Below are 25,499 nucleotides of genomic sequence, written 5' to 3' on the forward strand. Positions count from 1 at the left end.
ATTTACCCCCCTTCTGGGACTTTTTTTGCAATAAGGCTCTGCATTACTTTTTACTAACAATTGCACGGTTGTGGGATGCTGTACCCAAATCGAATTGATGTCCTTTTATTTCCCGCAAATGGCGGTTTCTTTTGGTGGTTTTTGATCACCTCTGCGGTTTTTATTGCACTATAAACAAAAAGACGGTTTTGAAAAAAAACACAATTTTTGACTTTCTGCTGTAAAACGCACCCAGTAAAAAAAATGTAAAGAAATCAAATTTCTTAATCAATTTAGGCCAATATGTATTTTGCTGCATATTTTTGGTAAAATTAAAAATCCCTTTTAAGCATATATTGATTGGTTTGCACAAAAGTTATAGCGTCTACAAACTATGGGATGTATTTATGGAATTTTCTTATTTTTTTTAATATTATTATTTAAGGTACTTGTATAGCGCAGTCAATTTACTCAGCACTTTACATATACATTCACATTGGTCCCTACCCTCAAGGAGCTTCCAATCTAAGGTCCCTAGTCACATTCATATGCTAGGGCCAATTTAGACAGGCACCAATTAACCTACCTGCATGTCTTTGGAGTGTGGGAGGAAACCGGAGGAAACCCCACGCAGGCACAGGGAGAACATGCAAACTTCAGGCAGGTAGTGTCGTGGTTGGGATTCGAACCAATGACCCTTTTAACTACTAGGCGAGAGTGCTAACCACTACACCACTGTGCTGCCTTTTATTTACTTACTAGTAATGGCGGCGATCAGTGATTTTTTATTTTTTATTTTTTTTTTTAGCAGGGCTGCAACATTGCGGCGGACGAATCTGACACCAAGTGACACTTTTTGGGGACAGTGATATCAATACAGTGATCAGTGCTTAAAAAAAAAAATGCACTACCACTGTACTCATGACACTGGCAGGGAAGGGGTTAACATCGGGGGCGATCATGGGGTCAAATGTGTGCTTCCTAACTGTAGGGGAGGTGCTTTGACTAGGGGAAGACGGAGATCTGTGTTCCTGCTTAGCAGAAACAGGATCTCCATCTTCTCCTCTGACAAAACGGCAATCTGCCTTGTTTACATGGTAGACCCCCGTTCTGTCGGCCTCAGGAACGATCAGTGGGTCCCAGTGGACATCAGGTCTGCGGGACCCACTGATTGGCTCCTGCTGTGTCCAATCAGTGGGAGGGGGTCACTGGATGCACGCCCCTGACCCAAAGAAAAAAAAATAAAAGTAGTGCAGGTACGTGATTTCGCACCGAAGGGCCACTTTGCAGCAGTATATGTGCATGGGGGGGCGGTCCAGAAGCGGTTAAACTTGGGTGCCTCTTAAGTTACTGTTTGCAGAGCATACTGGTCTAATGAGAGCCCAGCACTAGTTCTACACCTGTAAATAGAAAATACATATTTCTTTTATTTTTTTACAAATATAAGAACTTTATTGTAACAGTCAGTAAAATAAAAATTACAGGATATACAGTTGTGCTCATAAGTTTACATACCCTGGCAGAATTTATGATTTCTTGGCCATTTTTCAGATAATATGAATATTGCACAAAAAACTTTTCTTTCACTTATCGCTATTATTTGGCTGAAGCCATTTATTATCAATCAACTGTGTTTACTCTTTTTAAATCATAATGACAAAAGAAACTACCCAAATGACCCTGATCAAAAGTTTACATTTCCCAGTTCTTAATACCGTGTATTGGCCCCTTTACCATCAATGACAGCTTGAAGTCTTTTGTGGTATTTGTGGATGAGGCTCTTTATCTTCTCAGATGGTAAGGCTGCCCATTCCTCTTGGCACAAAGCCTCCAGTTCCTGTAAATTCTTGGGCTGTCTTCCATGAACGGCACGTTTTGAGATCTCCCCAGAGGGGCTCAATGATATTGAGGTCAGGAGACTGAGACGGCCACTCCAGAACCTTCACTTTATTCTGCTGTAGCCAATGACAGGTCAGCTTGGCCTTGTGTTTTGGGTCATTGTCATGTTGGACTGTCCAAGTACGTCCCATGTGCAGCTTTCTGGTTGCTGAATACAAATGTTCCTCTAGTATTTTTGATAACATACTGCATTCATCTTGCCAACAATTTTGACCAAATTTCCTGTGCCTTTGTAGCTCACACATCCCCAAAACATCAGCGATCCACCTCCGTGTTTCACAGTAGGGATGGTGGACCTTTCATCATAGGCCTTGTTGGCTCCTATTCAAGTGTAGTGTTTATGGTTGTGGCCAAAAAGATCAATTTTGGTCTCATCACTACAAATTACTTTGTGGCGGAAGGTCTGAGGCTTGTCTCTGTGCTGTTTGGCGTATTGTAAGAGGGATACTTTGTGGCATTTGCATAGTAATGGCTTTCTTCTGGTGACTCGACCATACAGCCCATCTTTCTTCAAGTGCCTCCTTATTGTGCATCTCAAAACTGCCACACCACATGTTTTCAGAGAGTCCTGTATTTCACCTAAAAATCATTGATAGCTGTTATTGCTAGTGAACAAAAATGTATAAATATTCTATATAGCTAGTAGACGCAATAACGTTTGTGCAAACCAATCGATATACGCTTATTGGGATTTTTTTTTATTTTGTTTACCAAAAACAAATAAAAGAATACATATTGGCCTAAATTGATGATTAAATTCGATTTTGTTTTTTTTTTTTTTTTTTTTTTTAGGTAAAAAAAAAAAAAATTATAATTTTAATTAAAATATAATTTTTTTATTTTTTTGTTTTATAGCAGAAAGTGTGTGTGTGTGTATGTATGTATATGTGTGTGTGTGTGTGTGTGTGTGTGTGTATATATATATATATATATCTCTATCTATATATATATATATATATATATATATATATAATTTACTTTCTGCTATAAAACACATCCAATAAAAAAAAATATATATATATATTATTTTTATATATTGTCTGTATTTTTTTTGTTTATAGTGAAAGAAATTAGAACCACAGAGGTGATCAAATACCACCAAAAGAAAGCTTTATTTGTGGGGGGAAAAAAGGCCATGCATTTTATTTGGGTACAGCGTCACACGACCACGGCAATTGTCAGTTAAAGTAATGAAGTGCCAAATCGCAAAAAATGGCCTGGTCATAAAGGGGAAAAACCTTCCTGGGGCTGAAGATGTTAAAATCAACTTTATTCCACATATTATTTAAATTATTAATTATAAAAAAAAAAAAATTCTAAGAGCAAATCAACTTCACTTTAAATATCATTAAAAACAGATTGATCTGCCCAGTATATGGTTGTCTGCTGGGTTCACACTCATGTGAATTGGATGTGGGTTTCCCCGTAACCAATTCGCATGACAGGAGAGTGTGACCCGCCTCTCAATGGAGACGGTTCACACACCTCGGGGGCATTCCCTGAGAGCACCGGAAAAGGGTTCTGTGCGTCTTCTGGTCCTTTCAGGTCTAAATTCAGGCAACAATTCGGACCTGAAAGGGAGAACATGGACGCTGCTGTGAACCCGGCTTTAAAGTATCACTTGGCTGGGGAGTTGCCGCTACCTCAGGTATCTAGATCCAGCCCAACATGTTTTGCGACTAATTGCTTTTTCAGGAGCTTATAACAATATCTAAATTAGATAAAAACGGTATGTCAATTCACAAATTTATGATATTAAAACTATTTTTCATATACAGCGAGGGATAAAAAGTTTTTGATCCCCTGCTGATTTTGTCCACTGACAAAGAAATGATCAGTCTATAATTTTAATGGTCGGTTTATTTTAACAGCAAGAGGCCAGAAAAACAACAAAAATATCCAGAAAATCATTGATCTTATTGACGTGGCGAATAGGGATAACCTAGGATCTTTGGTTCTCAGTTTAGACGCTGAGAAGGCGTTTGACCGCCTCAGCCTGCCTTTTATGGAGGCCACGCTACACCGCATGGGCTTCCGGGGCCCGTATCTGCGAGCGGTGCGGCACCTCTACACCACCCCCTCCTCGCAGGTTAAAACCCCCTTCGCCACGTCCTCTACTTTTACTATCACTAATGGCACCCGCCAGGGCTGTCCGCTCTCTCCTCTCCTTTTTGCTCTATGTGTGGAGCCTCTGGCGGCTGCCGTTAGAAGCAACCCCGATATTCGGGGGATCCCGGTCAGGTGCAAGGAATTCAAGATTTCGCTCTTCGCAGATGACGTTATCCTTACCTTGGCTCAGCCCGGGATCTTACTCCCCAACCTCCACTCCGAGTTGGACCGCTATGGGGAACTCTCCGGCTACAAAATTAACCCATCCAAATCGGTGGCCCTCCCCCTAAACATGGGGGCGTCTGAGACGACCCGCCTACGCTCCGCTTTCCCGTACAAATGGGAAAGCTCTTCCCTTAAATATCTGGGGGTCCTCCTTACGCCATCATTCCACTCCCTGTATCAGGCTAATTTCCCCCCCCCCTCTTTCGGGCGATTAGGGAATTACTACGTAAATGGAAGGCCCACCACATATCGCTCATAGGACGGATCACGTCTATTAAAATGGTGATCCTCCCCAAGCTCCTGTATCTGTTCCAGACATTGCCGATCCCAGTCCCGTATGCACAGTTACGCGCGCTCCAGAAGGATCTGTTGAAATTCGTATGGAACTACAGAAAACACCGGGTCCCGAGCTCTGTCCTGACGGCCTCGCGCTCCGACGGCGGTTTGGCGTTCCCCGACCTAGTCCGCTACTACCAGGCCACTCAGCTGCGGGCCATAGCCTCCTGGTTTCCGCAGAAATCTTTTTTTTTTTTTTCAAATATAAATTTTATTCAACTCCAAACTGGGGAAGACCGTCCCCGTATTACAACATACAACAACAAGTTAAGTGCAATCCAATTAAGCAAATCTCAATACAGATAAAAAACTGGGACTTTAGGACTGTCATATTGCAATCATAATGAAGTAAAATATAGCGCGTATATCGTGCCAGGGTCTGGGATCATATAAACCCCAAGTCCCCCCGGCACCATCCATCCCCATAGAGGGGTAGGGGTCTGTCGTTCCCACTTTTCACTTTTTCCAAAAAAAAAAGAAAGAGTAACAGAGGGGGGGGGGGGGGGGGGAGAGAGAGGAATACAGAGAGCAGAAGAGAGAAGAAAAAAAAAAGGAAAAGAAAGAAAAGAGGGAAAAGACGCGATGGCGACCTCCGTCCCAGGGGGCCCATGCAGGCCGTCCCCTGGCACTAAGGCGAGAGCAGGCGGCGCCCCTCCAGCGAAAATATGAGAAAATATGAAAACATTCCAACCATCCCAGGTTTGTTTAAAAATCTCCTGTTTATCCTGTGCCGTAAGGATCAAGTCCTCCATCTTTTTAATGTCCTCTACTTTCCTGACCCAGTGAGCAATAGAAGGGGGGGAACTGTTCTTCCAATAAAGCGGGATACAGGACTTTGCAGCATTTAGTAAATGCCGCAGGATGGACTTTCTGTATTGCTTAATGGGGACCTGTGAGAGGTGCAGGAGAAAGAAAGCCGCCTCATCCGGGAGTGGGAATTCCACAAATTGCTGTGTAATGCGTCTGACTCCTCTCCAGAAATCAATCAACCTTGGGCAGGACCAAAATATATGAAGCAGAGTGCCTTCTTCCTCACCGCATCGCCAGCATTTGTCAGAGGTAGCGGGGAAGCACTTATGTAGCTTAGATGGTGTCAAGTACCACCTGGTAAGAAGTTTAAAGTTTGTCTCCTGAATCCTGGTGCATAGCGAGGACTTGAGAGCGAGGGTAACAATGCGCTGTCTTTGCGCCGGGGAAAACGAGCAGTTAAGATCTCTCTCCCAACTGGACAGACATGGTAAATGTGGATGCTCCGGAAGTGTGTTCAGGAGCGTATAAGTCTGAGAGAGGATGTGGGCCAAGGGGCCATCACTTGTACAGAGAGCCTCAAAGTCTGTCAGGTGGTTGTCGAAATCTGTGGGATTGGGGATAGAATGGAGGAAGTGATGCAGTTGCACCGCTCTCCAGAAAGGTAACAAACTTTCCCGCTGGATCGGTCAGAATTGAGATGGATGGCCACCTACCGTCGCTAACAAATTTAGACGCATGGTCCAAATTGGAACTTTTGAGCGGATCGTATTCTCTGGGGCGGAAATTCCCGGCTCAAATCTCGGATGTCCAAGGATAGGGAACAAGGGGGAAGTCAGAGATGTCAGTATATTTTGGGTAGCAATCCGGTGACAGACTTTCAAAGAAGCCCCTATAGTAGGGTGCGACTTCAACGCCTTGGGCAAATCTTTGTAGCACCACAGGGCACTTTTCAAGGGAATGCAGGAGTAAGACTGTTCTAATTGCACCCACAGCTTAGTCAGACGGTTACGATTCCAATCTAACACACGCCCCATGTGAGAGGCCTGGTAATAGCGTCGTAAATCAGGAAGAGCCAGCCCTCCCTGCTGTTTGGCTAGAGTCAATTGCGATCGCTTAAGTCGAGGTTTTTTGCGTGCCCATATAAACTGAGTAAGTAGGGACTGAACCCGTTTAAAGAATGGGACCGGAATCTGGATCGGGAGAGCCTGAAAAAGATAGGTAAATTTGGGAAGTATATTCATTTTAATGAGATTGCATCTCCTGAACCATGAGTGAAAGCCGGAGCTCCATTTTTGGAGGAGAGCGCGTGTCCTAACAACCAGGGGGGGGAAATTCATCGCAAATGTATGTGTTATGTCGGGCGGGATCTGCGTACAGAGGTATGTCAGGGCCGTGTGAGTCCACTTAAAACGGAAGGTAGACTGCATATCTAGTAGCGTCTGCGGTGGTACAGCCACCCCCATGGCCTCCGACTTCGAAAAATTTATCTTGAGGTGGGAGAGCTTTCCGTAAAGCTGGAACTCTCGAAGGAGACTTGGCAGGGAGATTCTGGGGTTCGTTAATGAAAACAGCATGTCGTCCGCATAAGCCGAAATCTTACACTCGGTGCTGCCCATAAGGAGTCCCGTTACGTCGGGGTTTCGTCGGATAGTAGAAAGAAAGGGTTCCAAGGACAGCGCGAAAAGAAGGGGAGACAAAGGGCACCCCTGTCTGGTCCCATTCCTGATGTCGAGAGAAGCCGAGAGCACTCCATTCGCCTTTACCTGAGCCGAGGGACGGGAATATATATTACTTATCCAGGGCAACATTCGTCCCCCTAGGCCTATGTGTCGGAGGACCGAGAATAAAAACGTCCAGTCAACCCGATCAAAGGCCTTCTCAGCATCCGTACACACAAAGAGACAGGGAGTGCCAGATGATTTGGCTTTATGCACCAGGTTAAGGACTTTAACAGTATTGTCCCGGGCCTCCCTAGAGGGGATAAAGCCTACTTGGTCGACGTGTATGAGAGACTGCAGGTGCCGCGCCAAACGCGTGGCGAGGATTTTGGAAAATAGCTTCAGATCCAGGTTTAGGAGGGAAAAAGGTCGATAGCTCCCACACAGGCCTGGGTCCTTGCCCTCTTTGGGGATCAATGAAATATGGGCTCTAAGGGTATTTCCGCAGAAATCTTATAATAGGTGGTCGGAGATGGAAAAGATCTGGCTGGCTCCTGTACACCCGAACAGTTTCTTATGGGGAGCAAGGATTGATATAGATTTGGGTCGACTACTGGGGCCGATGGCCCAGCTTTGTCTCCTCTGGCGGAAGCTCTCCCGCGACCACAGCCTCCACTCGGAGTTCTCCCTACTGACCTCCTTCCTCTATAACCCGACTCTACCGACCAGCTTGACCCACCAGATGTCCTGGCCTTGGGCCTCGCGTGACCTGTTTCACTTGGGGCACCTAGTGGACCCCAGAACACGACGGCTGTTGTCCTCCTCGGAGCTCCAGGCTAAGCATGACCTCCCCCATCAGACGTTCTACAGCTACCTATAAATTAGGCACTTTGCACAATCTAGGGCCCCTCACCTACGGTTCTCCCCGCCCTCTCCCTTTGAACAGATAATCCTGGCAGGACGGTATCGCAGAGGGTTGATCTCAGACATATACCGCGTCCTCAACGCATACCACTTTCAAACGAAGGGGTAGCACTCCTACATGAAACGCTGGGAGGGGGAATTGGGTGAGGAGCTCCCCCTTGAGACCTGGCAGGGGGTGTGGCGCCAGGCAGCCAAATCCTCTCTGTGTACATTGTACAAAGAGAATTTCTACAAAATTCTTTTCTTCTGGTACCAGACCCCGGATATTCTCCACAGGATATACTCCTCTACCTCGGATCGCTGCTGGCGATGTCTGAGGGAGCGGGGCTCCCTGTTCCATATCTACTGGGCCTGTCCCCTGATTGCCCCATACTGGCTTACGACTCGTGGGCTGCTCGAGCGTCTATTCGACGTTCCTGTACCCCACTCCCCCAAATTTTTCTTGATGGGCCTGTCCCAACCCGCTCTGACTAGGCCGGGCCGGAAGCTCCTTAGGCACATCCTGACAGCGGCCCGCTGCCTGATAGCCCTTAACTGGAAGAATCCATTGCCCCCGTCTAGGGAGGCCCTTTACTCCAGGATCAAGGACGTTGAGCTCATGGAGAAGATGACTGCCAGAGTGAGGGACAGGCTTGAGGAGCATGACCTGGTCTGGGGGAGATGGTGGCTGCTGGAGGATTGATGGTGAACCGGTGTGGACATGGTGATGTGGACCGTTGGCACTCTATTTCCTTTTCTCTGTCTTTCCCTCTTTCTTCCCTTCTCTCTCCTCCACTCTTCTCGCTCATACTACTGATGGTCCTTGTTTTGTTTTAAGTTTGGCATGTAAGCTAAGCAGCAGACCCCGGGTGGCCTTTCGGTTTCCAGCACGGATAACTGACTTTTGGTGTCTTCCGTCCTGCTGTGCACCCTGGGTCGGTTGGCCTGACCCCGCTGTATTTCCCGGTACTGTACTTTTCTGCACTGTCCACTTACAATGGGCCTCCTGTGTTTTGGAAGCCATGTTACCATTGCTGTATGCCTGCACTACTACTTTTGTTATGCGACCACGAAAACTAAATAAATTGTTATTTGATAAAAAAAAATATCCAGAAAAACGCATTTCCAGAATGTTATCAATGGATTTGCATTTTAATGAGTGAAATAAGTATTTGATCCCCCATCTGTCAGCAAGATTTCTGGCACCCAGGTGTCTTCTATACAGGTAATAAGCTTAAATGGAGTGCTCCTAATCTTAGCTTGTCACCTGTATAAAAGACACCTGTCCACCGAAGCAATCAATTGATCAGATTCCAATCTCTCCACCAAGACCAAAGAGCTGTCCAGGGATGTCTGGGACACGATTGTAGTCCTACACAAGGCTGGAATGGGCTACAAGACCATCGCCAAGCAGCTTGGTGAGAGGGTGACAACAGTTGGTGCGATTATTCACAAATGGAAGAAACACAAAATAACTGTCCATCTCTCTCGGTCTGGGGCTCCATGGAAAATCTCACCTCGTGGAGTTTCAATTATCATGAGAACGATGGGGAATCGGCCCAGAACTACACGGGAGAATCTTGTCAATGATCTCAAGGCAGCTGAGACCATAGTCACCAAGAAAACAATTGGTAACGCACTAGACCGCGAAGGACTGAAATCCTGTAGCACCTACAAGGTCCCCCTACTCAAGAAAGCTCATGTACAGGTCCATCTGAAGTTTGCTAATGAACATCTGAATGATTCAGAGGACAACTGGGGGAAAGTGTTGTGGTCGGATGAGACCAAAATCAAGCTCTTAGGCATCAACTCAACTCGCCGTGTTTGGAGGAGGAGGAATGCTGCCTATGACCCCAAGAACACCATCCCCCACCGTCCAACACGGAGGTGGAAACATTATGCTTTTGGGGGGGGGGGGTTTCTGATAAGAGGACAGGACAGCTTGACCACATCAAAGGGATGATGAACGAGGCCATGTACTGTCAAATCTTGGGTTGAGAACCTCCTTCCCTCGGCCAGGGCATTGAAAATGGGTCATTGATGGGAATTCCAGCATGACAATGACCCAAAGCCAGGGGCTATAGAAGAAGCGCAATAAGGTCCTGGAGTGGCCTAGCCAGTCTCCAGACCTTAATCCCATAGAAAACACGTGGAGGGAGCTGAAGGTTCAAGCTACCAAACGTCAGCCTGGAAACCTTAATGACTTGGAGAGGATCTGCAAAGAGGAGTGGGACAAAATCCCTCCTGAGATGAGTGCAAACCTGGTGGCCAACTACAAGAAACGTCTGACCTCTGTGATTGCCAACATGGGTTTTGCCACCAAGTACCAAGTCATGTTTTGCGAATGGGTCAAATACCTATATCACTCATTAAAATGCAAATCAATTTATAACTTTTTGGAAATGCGTGTTTTCTGGATATTTTTGTTATTCTGTCTCTCACTGATAAAATAAACTGACCATTAAAATTATAGACTGATCATTTCTTTGTCAGTGGGCAAATATATGAAAATCTTCAGGGGATCAAATACTTTTTTTCCCTCACTGTAGGTACTTTAACCGCTTCCTGCCCGCCCTATAGCCGAATGCCGGCCTTAGGGCGGGCGGCTTCCCGTGCCTGGCCGTCCCTGGACGGCCTGGTGTTTACTTCCGCAATGCGCGCCGCCGCGGGCGCGCATCGCGGAAGTTCTGTGTTTGCCGTGTCCCCCGGGGACAGGCAAACACGGATCGCTGTAAACGGCCAATCACAGCGGCCGTTTACAGCGTGATCGGCGTGTCCAATGGGAGATGATCTCATATGTAAACATATGAGATCATCTCTCAGCGCCGCTCTCCCTCCTCACACAGACAGCGTGTGAGAGGGGAGAGAAGAACGGCTGCAGCAGCCGTCAGTGTAAAAAAGAAAAAAAAAAAAAAAAAAGTAAAAAAAAAGTTTAATAAAAAGTGCCATCCTCCCCCAGAGCCATCCTCCCCCAGTGCCACCCCCCCCCCCAGTGCCATGCCCCCCCCCAGTGCCATCCTGCCCCAGTGCCATCCGCCCCAGTGCCATCCACCCCAGTGCAATCCACCCCACCCCAGTGCCACCTGCCCGCAGTGCTATCTGTCCCCAGTGCCACCTGTTGTCAGTGCCATTTGTCCCCAGTGCCATCTGTCATCAGTGCCACGTATAAGTGGCATCTGTCATCAGTGCCACGTGTTATTAGTGCCACATAGTGCCATCTGTCATCAGTGCCACGTATTAGTGCCATCTGTCATCAGTGCCACGTATCAGTGCCATTTGTCATCAGTGCCACCTGTCAGTGTCACGTGCCATCTGTTGTCAGTGTCACGTGTCATCAATGCCACTTATCAGTGCCATCTGTCATCAGTGTCACGTGTCATTGGTGCCACGTATTAGTGCCATCTGTCACCGGTGGCACGTATTAGTGCCACGTATTAGTGCCACATGTCATCAGTGCCACGTATTAGTGCCACGTGTCATCAGTGCCACATATTAGTGCCACGTGTCATCAGTGCCACATATTAGTGTCATCTGTCATCAGTGCCACGTGTCATCAGTGCCACGTATAAGTGTCATCATTGCCACGTATCAGTGCCATCTGTCATCAGTGTCACGTGTCATTGTCCTGGTATTTCAAAAGTGTAATAAGTAGTCAACAAGTTAGATGTGTAATTTATGCTCCTAGAACACGTGATGGCGCTCCCTGCATGTTGGGCCTCTCTATGTGGCCAGGCTGCGAAAAAGTCCCACACATGTGGTATTGTAATACTCAGGAGGAGTAGCAGAATTTTTTGGAGGGTGTCATTTGTGGTATACACATGCCACGTGAGAGAAATAACCTATTACAATGACAATTTTGTGGAGAAAAATAAAGAAAATGAAAAATCTTCATTTTGCAAAGAATTGTGGGAAAAAAATGACAACATCAAAAAGCTCACCATGCCTCTTACTAAATACCTTGGAATGTCTACTTTCCAAAAAGGGGTCATTTGGGGGGTATTTGTACTTTCCTGACTTGTTTGGGTCACAAGAAGCGAGATAGGCCACCAGTACATCAGATGTGATCAATTTTGTGCGATTCGCACCACAGCTTGTAGACTCTATAACTTTCACAAAGACCAAATAATATCCACTAATTTGGGTTATTTTTACCAAAGATATGTAGCAGTATAAATTGTGGCCAAAATTTATGAAGAAAAATTAATAATTTGCATAATTCTGTCACAGAAACAAAGAAATATGCGTTTTTTTTCAAAATTTTCGGTCTTTTTTCATTTATAGCGCAAAAAATAAAAACCCCAGAGGTGATCAAATACCACCAAAAGAAAGCTCTATTTGTGGGAAAAAAAGGACACAAAATTCATTTGGGTACAGTGTTGCATGACTGAGTAATTGTCATTCAAAGTGTGAGAGCACCGAAAGCTGAAAATTGGTCTGGGCAGGAAGGGTGTTTAAGTGCCCAGTAAGCAAGTGGTTAAGCACTTCTCGTTATCTTACAAAATAGGAAGGTATCTATAATACATGAGCAGATGGAGGCGGGGACCGAAACGCATGCATTGTACACCAAAAAGCGAACGTGGGGGGGGGGGGGGGGCGCCGCGCCCTCTCCTAAAAGCACTAATCAGGAAGATGTTATTGGAAGGGTAAAGGATTACACATCACCAAACTGAAATTACACTTATTGGCAGAACTTGCGGGTGTATTTTGGGCATATTAACAATTTTTATCGACTGAACAAGTCCAGTATTAACTGGTTAATTTTTATCTTCTGCGTGCAATTTGAAAGATCCACTGCAACTCTTTCGGAAAAAAAGACGTATATTCAACTCGCAAATAATAAATGCCTCAAGTCGTCCTCAAGGGACTAAGCCAATAATACCATTAGCTCACCTGATCACTAATCTTGATAACTAGGCACCATTTTTTTTTTTTTTTTTTTTTTTTTAGGTTCTTGACGGTGATGGGGGCGGGGGGCTCAATGCACAGAATAATCTCGCTTATGGAAGATACCATAACAATGCGCCAACACTTGGGGCTTGACACTATAAGTTAAAAAACTGACAGTTCCGGTAGGAGCTGCTGTACTAACAGTCCAAATTTGGTACAGCGATTTCCCTTTCTGAGCTGTTGTGTTGTGACATGTTTGGGGGTTCTCAGTCATTTTCTAGTGAAAAATCCGGATCTAAAATTATAACCTCCTTAAGGACGACGCCCCATGCAGATATACTTCCCTTTACGTGATTTTGTGCACAGGGTCTGGGGGGGGGGGGGGGGTGGTGATGCACCCTGCGCCCGCTGTGGTTGGTCACCGCAGACTGTTCAAAGGAGAGGCAGAACGGCGATCTGTCAGAGAGAAAGATGGAGATCTTGTGCTTCTGCTAAGCGGAAACGCGGCTCTCTGTCTTCCTCCAGTTAAGCCGCCACACTGCTTTTATTGGCACTGATCACTGTATTGGAGTCACTGGTCCCCAACAAAAGTGTCAGGTGTCCAATTTGTCCACCGCGATGTCACATTCCTGCTAACAATCGCTGATCGCCACCATTACTAGTAAAAAAAATTTTAAAAAAAAATTCCATAAAATAATCCCATACTTTTTAGACGCTATAACTTTTGCACAAACCAATCATTATTCACTTATTGGGATATATTATTATTATTATTATTATTATTATTACTTTTATTTTTTTACTAAAAATATGTAGCAGAATACATATTGACCTAAATTGATGAATAAATTCGATTATATATATATATAATATACACACACACACACACACACACACACACACACATATAATTTTATTTTTTTATTGGATGTATTTTATAGGAGAAAGGAAATTTTTTATTTTTTGTTAATGGCACAAAAAATAAAAGCCGCAGAGGTGATCAAATGCCACCAAAAGAAAGCTTTATTTGTGGGGAAAAAGGGACATGCATTTTATTTGGGTACAGCATCGTATTACCACGCAATTGTCAGAGCCCTTTCACACCAGGCTTTTTAGCGGTGCTTTACCGCTGTTTAAGCCCTGCTTTTCCACAGCTAGCTGGGCGCTTTTAACCTTCAAGAAGGGGTTAAAAGCGCCCATGTTGCTGCGCTTCCAAATTGATGCCCATGCATTCCAATGGGCAGGGGACCAAAGATGCTGCTTGCAGGACTTTTTCGAAGGTCCAGCAAGTGCACCACCCCAGTCTAACATGGGGGGGCCATTTTCAGGCACCATTTCTAGCACTAAAATGCCTGAAAACTGCCTCAGTGTGAAAGGGGTCTTAAAATAACGCAGTGCCGTATTGCAAAAAATGGTCTGGTCATGAAGTGGGGGTTAAACCTTCCACAGCTGAAGTGATTAAACGCAAAGTTCCAGAAAAGTCCTGGTCTTAAAGTGGTTAAAAAAAAAAAAAAAAAAAAAAACGATTATAATACTTCAAAAGACTGCACTGTCTGCTATCCCACCACTAGAGGGAGCTGCGTGTCTGCACATTTCCTCCATTTGCAGCAGGTGTACGAACATGTTCTGGGAACTTTTTTCCTGTATGCGGAGATTGGCTTTAATTCTGTTTATCAAGCTGTGTAATTGTATCGTTTCCAACGTCTCTCCAACCCCATTCCTTTCCACTCCGTATTAGTCCGTGTAAGGGGCCGACCAGCCGCCTATTGAGGAAGAATGAAAATAGTTTTGTATGCCTGAGGGGCAAATGTAACTTTCTATTAGACTAGAGGCACCCTGGCATTGTGTCCGGATGATCCGTCTGTTTATAATAAGAGTCTGGAAGCCGGCTTTGTGTTCCCATCGCAGGCCGGGCTGAGCGCCAGGAAAGTTTTATTTATTTTTTTTTTTTTTTATGAACGGTCTACACCTGAGCTGGTAATATCACATAACCCCGGTGTGAGTACACAGAGCAGCCCTATTTTTGGTTAAATACAATCACTGTTTGAGGTTCACAGGCTTCTAACTGTTGTATACATGGGGAAGGATTACAAAAAAAAAATGAACAAAAAAGTCCCTTCAGTCTACTGATCTTACATGGGTGGGGAAGACCACAAATTATGCAGCTTGCGACAATTCGTGGCTCATCTTATATATATATATATATTATAAAAAAAAATTTAAGCACTTCAGCCCCGGAAGAATTTACCCCCTTCCTGACCACAGCACTTTTTGCGATTCGGCACTGCGTTGCTTTAACTGACAATTGCTCGGACGTGCGACGTGGCTCCCAAACAAAAAATTTTTTTTTTTCCCCCACAAATGGCTTTCTTTTGGTGGTATTTGATCACCTCTGCGGTTTTTATTTTTTGGGCTATAAACAAAAAAAGCGAAAATGTTGAAGAAAACGCATTATTTTTTACTTTTTGCTATAATATCCCCAAAAATATATATAAAAAAACATTTTTTTTCCCTCAGTTTAGGCTGATATGTATTCTTTTACATATTTTTGGAAAAAAAAAATCGCAATAAGAGATTGGTTTATGCAAAAGTTACAGCATTTACAAAATAGGGGCTAGTTTTATGGCATTTTTATTAATAGTTTATTTATTTTTTTTAAATGGTGGCCATCAGCAATTTTTATTGTGACTGCGACATTATGGCGGACACATCAGACATTTTTTACACATTTTTGGGACCATTGTCATTTTATACAGCAATCAGTGCTATACAAATGCACTGATTACTGTGTAAATGACACTGGCAGTGAAGGGGTTAACCACTAGGTAGTATAGGGGTTAAGTGTGTCCTAGGGGCGTGTTTCTAACTGTGGGGGCGCGTGGCTGTGTATCACCCGTCACTGATCTCTGCTCCGGAGCAGAGATCAGTGATGTCACTAGGCAGAACGGGGAGATGCTTCTTTACATTAGCATCTCCCCGTTCTTCCTCCCCATAAGGCGATCGCGGGTATCCCTGCGGCGGTCGAGTCTGCGGGACCCGCGAACCGTCTTATGGAGCTTGCCACGGGCGTGCATGCCGCCAGCGGCATACGAGTGCCCGCCTCTTAAAGGGCAACGTGCATGTTCGCGATTCTGCCTGTACGAGCCTTTCTGCCGACGAATATCGGCATGAGGAGGTCGGCAAGCGGTTAAAAGGTGTTCCTTTTTGGTTGTGCATCAGAAGAACAACAGAGACAGACTGCAATTACATATGTGTAAGGTGCACATAACAGAACCAATCCCATAGTATGTAGAATGGAGCAATTTTAACAGTCCATAAGAAACCAAAATGCCCCAACAAACATTCATGCATTCATACTTACACTCACTCAATCCCTCAACATGTTCGACCCTGTAACAGTAAAGATCCAGGATCCCCCCCCCCCCCCCCCCCGGCATTGGATGTTTCATATAAGGCAATCTGTGATTTATTAGTTTTGGCATCTTGACGTACCGTGTTATTGGATTACATTGGTGGATGACTCACTGGAAGAGCTTGTGAAGAAAGGACATCCCCTTAGAAATCCTCCCTGACATCTATCCATGGTTGCCATATTTTGGAGAATTTCTTAGGGCATGCCCTACTCTTATATATCCATTTGAATTTGGGGAGGACCTCATGAACAGTGAGGAAGGAGTGTGCTGAAAGGGGGCCCACATCCTTCCAGTGCAATAGGATGGTTTTACGTGCATTAAAATAACAGTATACATAGCAAAGTCCTGGTGTGTGCACGGGGGACATGGACATTAAGAATTCCTAAAAGTCCAACTTCCGGAGTGTGAGGTATCAGGAGAAGTTTGTGGTCAAAAAAATAAATAAATAAATCCTTCCAGAAGGTTGAAAGCCCAGAACACGTCCAGAACATGTGAAAAAAGTCAGCAGCAATCATATCACATCTAGCACATGCAATATCCTGTACCAGACCCATCCGAACCAGCCTAGCTTGTGTGTAATGCAGGTGGTGTATAAACTTAAATTGTACCAGTAGGTTGGCAGTGCTAATTATATCCTGAAAGCATATCTCGGTTGCGTCTTCCCAGTCCTCTTCAGAAAGCTCAGGCATAGACAACAGCCATTTGCAATGAGAGTTCTGGAAAGGATCTTCTTCCACCACCTGGAGGCGACCATAGAAGTTCGTCACCAGCTTTCCAATTACCGGGAACGACGAGAGGTCTTCAATAGACGATTCCATGAGGTCAATGACCCAAACTGTGCCCGAATGGCGTGTCTTAAAATGAATTGAAGGATTTATTGTCCAGGCCATATTTAAGTCTGAGTACATCTAAGGGTAGTAAGGTATTCTCAACTATATGGGATAGATGTGTAATTCCAAACTGACTCTACCATATCGAATCCGGGTGGCTGAAGAGCTCAGGGAGATTGGGGTTCTGCCACAGAGGAGTCTGTGGTGAGATACCCAGAGAAGACTGGTTCAGTTTCCCCACCCCTCCCTCCAAGCCATAAAGCTAACCTCAACAAGGGAGAATCTGGACCCACCCAATCTCCTCGATCTATGGAGTTCCTCCCTTAGAGAGGTAGAAGGCCCAAAGAGGGTCAATAAGAGTGCTGTGGCAGGAGTTTGGGGGTCAGAGTGTAACCAAGCATGGACATAGGTGAGGTGCTGGGAAGCAAGGAAATAATTTCTTAAGTTTGGACAGGCCAGGCCATCCGCGGCCTTCGCCGCATGTAAGGAGGACCTGGCTATATGAGGTTGGCGACTATTCCAGACAAAGGAGGAAAGGGTGGAATCTACTTTTGCAAAAAACTTTAGTGAAAAAAAAACTGGGGCAGCTCAAACAATAGAAGAATTTTGGTAGAAAAATAATTTTAAATATGTTTATGCGGCCAGTTAGATTAAAGAGCAATGAGGACCAGGTACGGAACCTATCCATCATCTGACTAAGTTCTTCGTATTTAGAGAGATCAGCATGTATTTGAATACTTGGGTATTTAAAGGAGGATGTTAATTGGATATGTGACATTTGTAGATAATAGGAAAGGGGGGCTCTATGAGAGAGACCTGAGACTTTTCCCAACCCGCCTGGAGCCCCAAAGCCGCACCAACCTCTTCCACAACATGCAACAGTTTAGTAAATGAGCTCTCTCTACCATCCAATAATATAAGGTCTGCGTAGAGCGAGATCTTCTCCTCTAATGGACCTGATCGGATGCCCCCTATCTCTGATGTCTGTTGCACCGCCAGTTCCAATAGCTCAATGGCCAATGCGAACAGAAGTAGAGAGAGAGGGCACCCCTGCCTGGTATCCCTCACCAAGGAAAATGGTCTAGAGATATCCTTGTTGGTGCAGACTCCGGACCTTGGGTCTGCATATAATAATCAAGCCCACTGGACAAAGTGTGGACCAATACCCACCCATGCCATAGCTTCCCAGAGGAAGGGCCAGCTCACAGTGTCAAAGGCTTTTAACACCTCTAGGCATGTGCTGCACTATGGATATGTAAATATAATCTATGAATGTTATCAAATGTGCTCCTGCCAGGCATAAAACTGGATTGGTCTGACGGTATGAGGGATAGAACGACCGTCTGAAGTCTAAGGGCGAGAGTCTTTGCTAGAATTTTGGCATTGTTATTTAAGAGGGATATGGGACGGTAGGACCCATGCTGCAGCTTATACTTTCCAGGTTTAGGTATGACAACAATGAGTGCTTCGTTCCTAGAGTCCGGAAGTTTCCCCAGCTTAATAGAGTCTTGGAATGTCTTAAGGAGCCTGGGAGCCAGTAATTCTATGTGTGTCTGATACCATTCTGAGGGGAGGCCGTCCAGGCCTGGAGTTTTATTGGTTGGTAATATATGTATGGCTGTAGTTACCACCTCTAGCGTAATAGGTTTATCTAAGAAAAGCTGCTGGGGTCTACTAAGTGCTGGGAAGTAAAGTGATTCAAAGAAGCCTAGAAAGGCTTGTTCTGAAGGGACAAATGTAATTGCGTATAGTGTGCTATAGAAATCTGCAAAGGTTTGGTTAATAGTCAGTGCGTCAGTAGTAGTTGACCCGTCTGGGAGTTGAATTCCAGCAATCAAACTGTCCTGAAGGTCCGTATGGGCAAGATAAGCAAGTAGACTACCACCCCCCCCCCCTCCCCATGCTCATGAGAGAGGTATAGTTGTAGCTTCCTGGTCAAGTCCACCATATGAAGCTGTAGCGCTCAATGAGCTTTCCGTCAACATGCCTCTAGTCTCAGAGGAGGGGCTACCCATATGATGAGTGCGTGCCTCCTCCCACCGACTTTTGGAGAGCTTCTTGCGTGGCCCGCCCGGCGGATCTATATCATTTAATGCGTGAAATATATGAGCCCTTGACTACCGCTTTAAAGGCGTCCCCGACAGTGCCCCCGGCTGCAGAGTCGCTGCTGAAGGACCAGTAATTGGTTATGTCAGTCAGGATGGACGCTGAGATTTGCGGGCATTGCAATCCAGAAAGGGCTGAGTCTCCAAACCCTGAACAATGGTTTGTGGCTCACAGTCAAGCCCGCCTATATTATAGAATGATCACACACTGTCTGGGGTAAAAATGCTATGGACTGGACACTGGGTTAAAAGTCCCCCATGGCCAGGGCATAGTCTGTTCTGGAGAGGGTTGCATGGGACCTGGACTGGTTATAATAAGTAGAGTGGTAGTTATGGGCCACCCAATGTTTTTTGAGGGCCAGAATTTTAGACTCTATGAGATGAGTCTCCTGAAGGCACAGAACATGGTTTGCTGTTCTTCAGGGCCTCAGAGATTGATGCTCTTTCAAATTTAGAGTTCAGCAGAGTAGTCAGGGAAGAGGGACACCACGGCGTTGTTAATCCGAAGACTTCCCTTCCTCCTGGCAGCCCCCAAGATAGAATTGGGATCCCTGTAGTTGAAGAGATGAATCACCACACTACGTGGAGGGTGACCTTCAGGAAGGGGTCGCCCAGGAACTTGGTGGCCCCTCTCAATCACAAAGCAGGGGGATAGTTGAGTGCGGCCACATTCTTGCTCGAGCCAGCTTTTGAGGACGGGTACGGTGTCGGATCCCTCCGCCCGTTCTGGGAGACCAGCCAGACACAGGTTATTCCTGCAGAGACGGTTCCCGAGGTCATCAACCTTATCCTCCAGGGTGACAATCTTCCACCCGTATGTATTAAGTTTGGGGAGGGTGGAGTTAAAGCCCATCCACCTTCCCCATAAGGTCTGCATGGTTTACCTTAATGATAGTGAGGATATCCTGGGGTCGCTTACAGGGACACGGCCGGCGCGTCTCGGGGGAAGGCAGCTGGAAGGCATCCTGGCTGTCTCCAAAGAGGTCAGGAATGGAGGTTGGTGATGCGTTAGGGCCATGAATGGTGTTGCAGCGGCCATCTTGGCAGGAGTGGGCTGTGATGCTTATTTGTGCCGGGGGTTGCTTCTTCCCTCGCCACTTTCCCAACCAACAAAACGCCTCCTGGGATGCTGGAAACGCTTTGGGCTGGTTTGGGTGAGAAGTTAGTCTTTTTCTGTCTATGGTCGATCAGGATGGAGCAGGATTGTAAGAGAGATCGGAGCTGCACAGGAACACGTCCGTTCACATCCCGCGTAATGGCAGTTGTAGATTAAACGGAGGCAAAGGTGGCAGCTTCCTTGGCTGAAAATGATAGGAGGGTTTACTTACACTTTAAGGACCTGGCATATTTCTGACACTTGTTTACAAGTTTAAATTTAGTATTTTTTGCTAGTAGATTGCTTGCGTCTTTTCAAACACAAGACCTGGGAGTTATTTCAAGGGTTTCCTTGGGGCACAAATAGTTTGAGAACGGCTGGTCTAATATAACCCTTCCCACTCTAAGCATGCCTCGGTTTTGTGTTAGTGTCCTAAGACAATAGATGTCCTTTCTCCAAACTTGTATTCTTTATCATTTCATTTTTTTTTTTTTTTTCCTCCTCCAGCTGTTTTCTTCAGTTGCTTTAGCTCCAGAAGGGGCTCATTTTTAGCTTTCCTGATCTCAATATCCTTGGATTGAAACAGAAGCTGTAGTGGACCCTGCTGAGAGGTAGAAGCAGGGCCTCCAGTTAATGTGTCTTTGATACTGGACTATGCTGAAGGCAGACATTAAACTTGCTGACATCTCTGCAAAGGTTGGCGGACCTTCAGGTTGTTCTAGTTGAGCTTTTCTCTCAAGGGCTCATAGCCTTTGTCCCAGAAAAGGAGAGGTTTCAAGGTGTTTTGAACTATTCAGACACTCTACTCAAGTTACCAGCTGACCCTCAGTTTTTGCTTGAGGGTCTTGGGCCTAATGGTGTCCTCCTTTTTAAGACCGGTACACGTGCCTAATTTTAGACCATTGCAACTAGGGGTGCACCGAATGGGTTTTCTGGTGCTGATACCGAAAATAAAGATCACTGCTCTGTGGGGAGTGAGGACTGGGGCAAGCCAGGAAGAGGCCCCCCGCAGTGGGCGGCACCAGGGGACGGGGCCTCGCCCCATTTTCAGACCCATGATCGGCAAGATTTTTTATTTCGGCAATGCGCCGAAAATCCAATTTTCAGCCGATATGTTTCGGGATCAACAAAATGTAATTTTGATCTTTTCACTAACCCCATTTCATGTCACACTTGCCGACTTCCCTGCTAAGGTTGGCAGACCTTCACATTGCTCTAGTGGAGCTCTTCTCTCAAGGGCCCGGAGCCTTTATCCTAGAAGGAGCCTCCTGTCTCTCATTAAGGTCTAGGGCCTAATGCTGTCTTCCTTAAAGCCCCATACACACTATCAGTTTTTCTGCTGAGTTTTTCCTTCAGGTTTACCAAAACCATGTAGTGCAAGGGCCGGCCTGATTGCATACACGTTGAAACTCCTAAGCTTTGACCTCATGTATTATGATTTTGGTAAATCTGAAGGAAAAATTCAGCAGAAAAACTAATGGTGTGTATGGGGCTTAAGACTTTTATGTATGCCTATTTTCAGACCATTGCAGCTCCAGATTCTGACAGCATGGGAAGAAAGGGTCCAATCTCTGGAATGGCCCATAGTATAACTGAATACACATCCTGTGTCTCTGGTGTGTGTACAATTTAAGATTTTTATTTTTTTAACTTTTCTTTACGGGACACAAGTCCCTCCCCTCTGTTTTTATGATCCACTCTTCTATTACCTGAGGCTTTCTGTGATTGGTAGGGCTTATACTGGGCTGTCCTTTACCGCTTTTTGTCACCCTGAAGGCGGCAACATACCCCAATATACCTGAATACTCCTCTTGTGCCTTGTAATGTCCTCCAACAAAAAGATTTTATGGTAAGTCACAAATGCTTTTTTTAAAACCTTTGATTAAAAACTCCACACTAAAGACTTCTAGCTCCAGGTTAGCACCACTGAAAGCGTGGGTACAGATTTATTAATTGATTGATATTGTAATTAATGATTTGTTATATAATTAGATGGCTTTCCATAAAACGGTTGTGTTTTTTTTTTTTTTTTTTATTTATTTTTTTAATGCTTTGAGGTTAGCTTCAATGGTTTCCCTTTTTCATTCCAGTCCTCTCATTCTTTATTTTTTTTATTTTTTTCCTTGTTGTGCTTTTATTTAATTTTTCTCTTGCATGTTAATCTGCCTTTTCTGTTTCTATTTGTTTTGGTTTTTCACTCTATTCTGCGTTTCTGAAAACATTGTAATCGCATCTTCATACGCCATTCCAACCTAAGCTCCTGAAAGCCGCGATTAAGATATTTATATTCTCCGCCACCCAGAAAGACCGCTGTAGAAAACTTTTTTATTGTCCCCCCCCGGCACTCGTCTTCCATCCCCAATTAGGCGATTGCCAGCTTCCATTCATCCACATCCTCTCCCTTACAAATTAAACCGTTGTGCCTAGGATGTCTGCCCGACTTCCGTTAACCAAGCCGCGCTCCCGGCCTTTGTCTTTCCCCCTCCGCAGGTCTGGTGCCCTATGTCACCCGAGTTCTACCGAGAATACGTGGCGATCAAGTCAAAGAAGCGCATTCTTTTCTACACCATGAACCCAAATAAATTTCGAGCTTGCCAGTTCCTGATTAAGTTCCACGAGAGAAGGAATGACAAAATAATGGTGTTTGCCGACAATGTCTTCGCGCTGAAGGAGTACGCCATCCGACTGAACAAGTAAGTGGACCTGCATCTCAACGAGGTTTGGGGATTTGCAAGCCGTTATATCCATGAATAGTCACTTTGTATTTTTAGGCAACTGCTTTGGGGGGGGGGGGTTCTTCTGTTGGCTGGCAGTCCCTCCTGGTGGTGGAAGGCAGAAGGATTTTATTTTTGCCTGAGATTCGCAGGCTGTCATTCACTTTGCAAGAAAAGCCCTAACAACCAATTTGGAAAATCAGAATTTCCTTTTTTCTTTTTTTTTTCTTTTTGTTTTGAGCTATAAATAGGAGCTGCGGCCACCGCTGGTTTTATAAGGAAAGTAGAACGCTCAATTGTCTATTTAAATGCCATTATTCTATTTAGTGGTTGCCAGCAGTGTGGTCAACAAGATGTAATTAGGTGGCGCAAATGTTTTATAAGCACGCCCGTCAGTCTCCCAGGGTTTAGTTGGCCGTCAGTAGCGTGGCCAGTCTGAAGGGGTTTTTATAGGCAGCGTTGTTGCTAGTCTGGGCTAAAAAGCTGAACGCCAGGTAATAGGGCTAAATGCACAAATTAAATGTATTACTAGTATCTGTATCGGTGCGGATACAGAGTATTTGCACGAGTATCGGTACCTGTGCAAATGCACCGATACCTGAATCCAATACTTTCAGGCTTGGTTCTTTGAGCTGTCAGTGGGTCTCCCCTGCTGACAGCTGAAGTGTTTAAAGAAGTCTGGTAATTGGAGTTGTCCAAAAAAAAAAAAAGCAGTCGGCAATGTTTATTTAGACCCTTTTCACACTGGGCCGCTTTGCAGGCGCTGCAGCGCTAAAAACAGCACCTGCAAAGTGCCCTCTCTCCAATGTGAAAGCCCTGAGGGCTTTCACACTGGAGCGGTGCACTGGCAGGACGCTAAAGTCCTGCTAGCAGCATCTTTGGAGCGGTGTACACACCGCTCCTGCCGGCTATACTGCTGGCATAGCGCTGCTGCAGCAGCGCTTTGCGGTGGTTTTAACCCTTATGCAGCTGGTTTTTCTTGGGCGATAGTGGGGGTAAAAGCGCCCTGCTAGTGGCTGATTAGCCCCGCAAAATTGCTGGTAAAGCCCCGCTAAAAATAGCGACGCTTTACTGCCGACACACCCACCGCCCCAGTGTGAAAGAGGCCTAACAACATTGCTCAGCCGCTGAAACACTAAGGCCGCGTACACACGCGCGGACTGTTCGCCCACCTTGTTCGTCAAACAGTTTGACAAACAGTCCGCTCAAAATTAGCATGAGCGGACTTGACCACACACGATGAACGAACAGTCCGCTGAAACCGTGCGCGATGACGTGAACGGCACGTACGACGGGACTAGAAAAACGACGTCCTATACACTGCAATGCAACCTTCGGCGTGTAAATCCTTTCTGAGCATGCGCGGAACTAAGTTTGACGAACAAGCCTACACACGAGCGGACTGTCTGCTCAAACCAAGTTTCAGCGGACAGTTTTACGGGATTTCCGAAAAACTTTGTTCGTAAGACTGTCCGCTGAAACTGTCCGCTGAAGCCCACACACGAGCGGACTGTCCGCTGAAACACTGTTCAGCGGACAAAGTTGGGCGAACAGTCCGCCCGTGTGTACGCGGCCTAAAAGAAAAAGAAACATTGTTTCTTTCTGTTTCTTCATCTGCAGATGAAAGGGATGAGCAAACGTTCCTCTGTTTAACCCCTTATTAACCCTTAGTTTACTATAATCGGCCTTAATTAACTCCTTATTCTTCTCAATTTAAGGATTTAGAGCTGCACGATTAATCGTTAAAAAAAAATTGTGATCTCGATTCACCCCCTCTCACAATCTCTCCTGCAGAGGTTGCTGATTCTTTCATATAAACAGGTGGTGAAACTATCTGCTCACTCAGCTGTCAAAAGAAAACATCTGGGCAGTCTGTCAAGTTTTTTTTTTTTTTTTTTTTTACTTGCAACATTGTAACTAAGCTTCCTTCTTAGATCAAAGGGATAGAACTTCTGTGTAAATAAATAATCCAAACAAGTGTAAATGCAGGAAGTTTAACCACTTAACCACTTCAATACAGGGCACTTAAACACCTTCCTGCCCAGACCAATTTTGAGCTTTCAGCGCTGTCGCACTTTGAATGACAATTGCGCGGTCATGCTACACTGTACCCAAATGAAATTTTTATCATTTTTTTTCCACAAATAGAGCTTTCTTTTGGTGGTATTTGATCACCTCCTGCGGTTTTTATTTTTTGTGCTACAAATAAAAAAATACCGAAAATTTTGAAAAAAAAAAATGTTTTTTTTTTGTTTCAGTTTCAAAATTTTGTAAATAAGTACGTTTTCTCCTTCACGGATGGGCACTGATGGGGCTACACTGATGGGCACTGATAAGGCGGCACTGATGGGCACCAATGAAGTGGCACCGATGAGGTGGCATTGATGGACACGGATGGGCGACACGGATGGGCGACACGGATGGGCGACACGGATGGGCGACACGGATGGGCGACACGGATGGGCGACACGGATGGGCGACACGGATGGGCGACACGGATGGGCGACACGGATGGGCGACACGGATGGGCGACACGGATGGGCGACACGGATGGGCGACACGGATGGGCGACACGGATGGGCGACACGGATGGGC

The 25,499-nt window shown here is 45.4% G+C and overlaps 1 protein-coding gene across 1 annotated transcript in view; it reads left to right on the plus strand.

Annotated features, from left to right (window-relative positions):
- The window catches only part of ERCC3 (ERCC excision repair 3, TFIIH core complex helicase subunit), a 72,171-nt gene that overhangs the window by 13,116 nt on the left and 33,556 nt on the right, over nt 1-25,499 (plus strand). Inside the window, exon 10 of the mRNA XM_077449654.1 lies at nt 22,681-22,883. Coding sequence (XP_077305780.1) covers nt 22,681-22,883 — 203 coding nt within the window. The remainder of the gene's footprint in view (nt 1-22,680; nt 22,884-25,499) is intronic.

Source organism: Lithobates pipiens, unplaced genomic scaffold, assembly GCF_037356315.1.
Source record: "Lithobates pipiens isolate NorthernLeopardFrog02 unplaced genomic scaffold, aLitPip1_a1.2 Scaffold_22, whole genome shotgun sequence".
In the NCBI taxonomy this organism is placed as follows: Eukaryota; Metazoa; Chordata; class Amphibia; order Anura; family Ranidae; genus Lithobates; species Lithobates pipiens.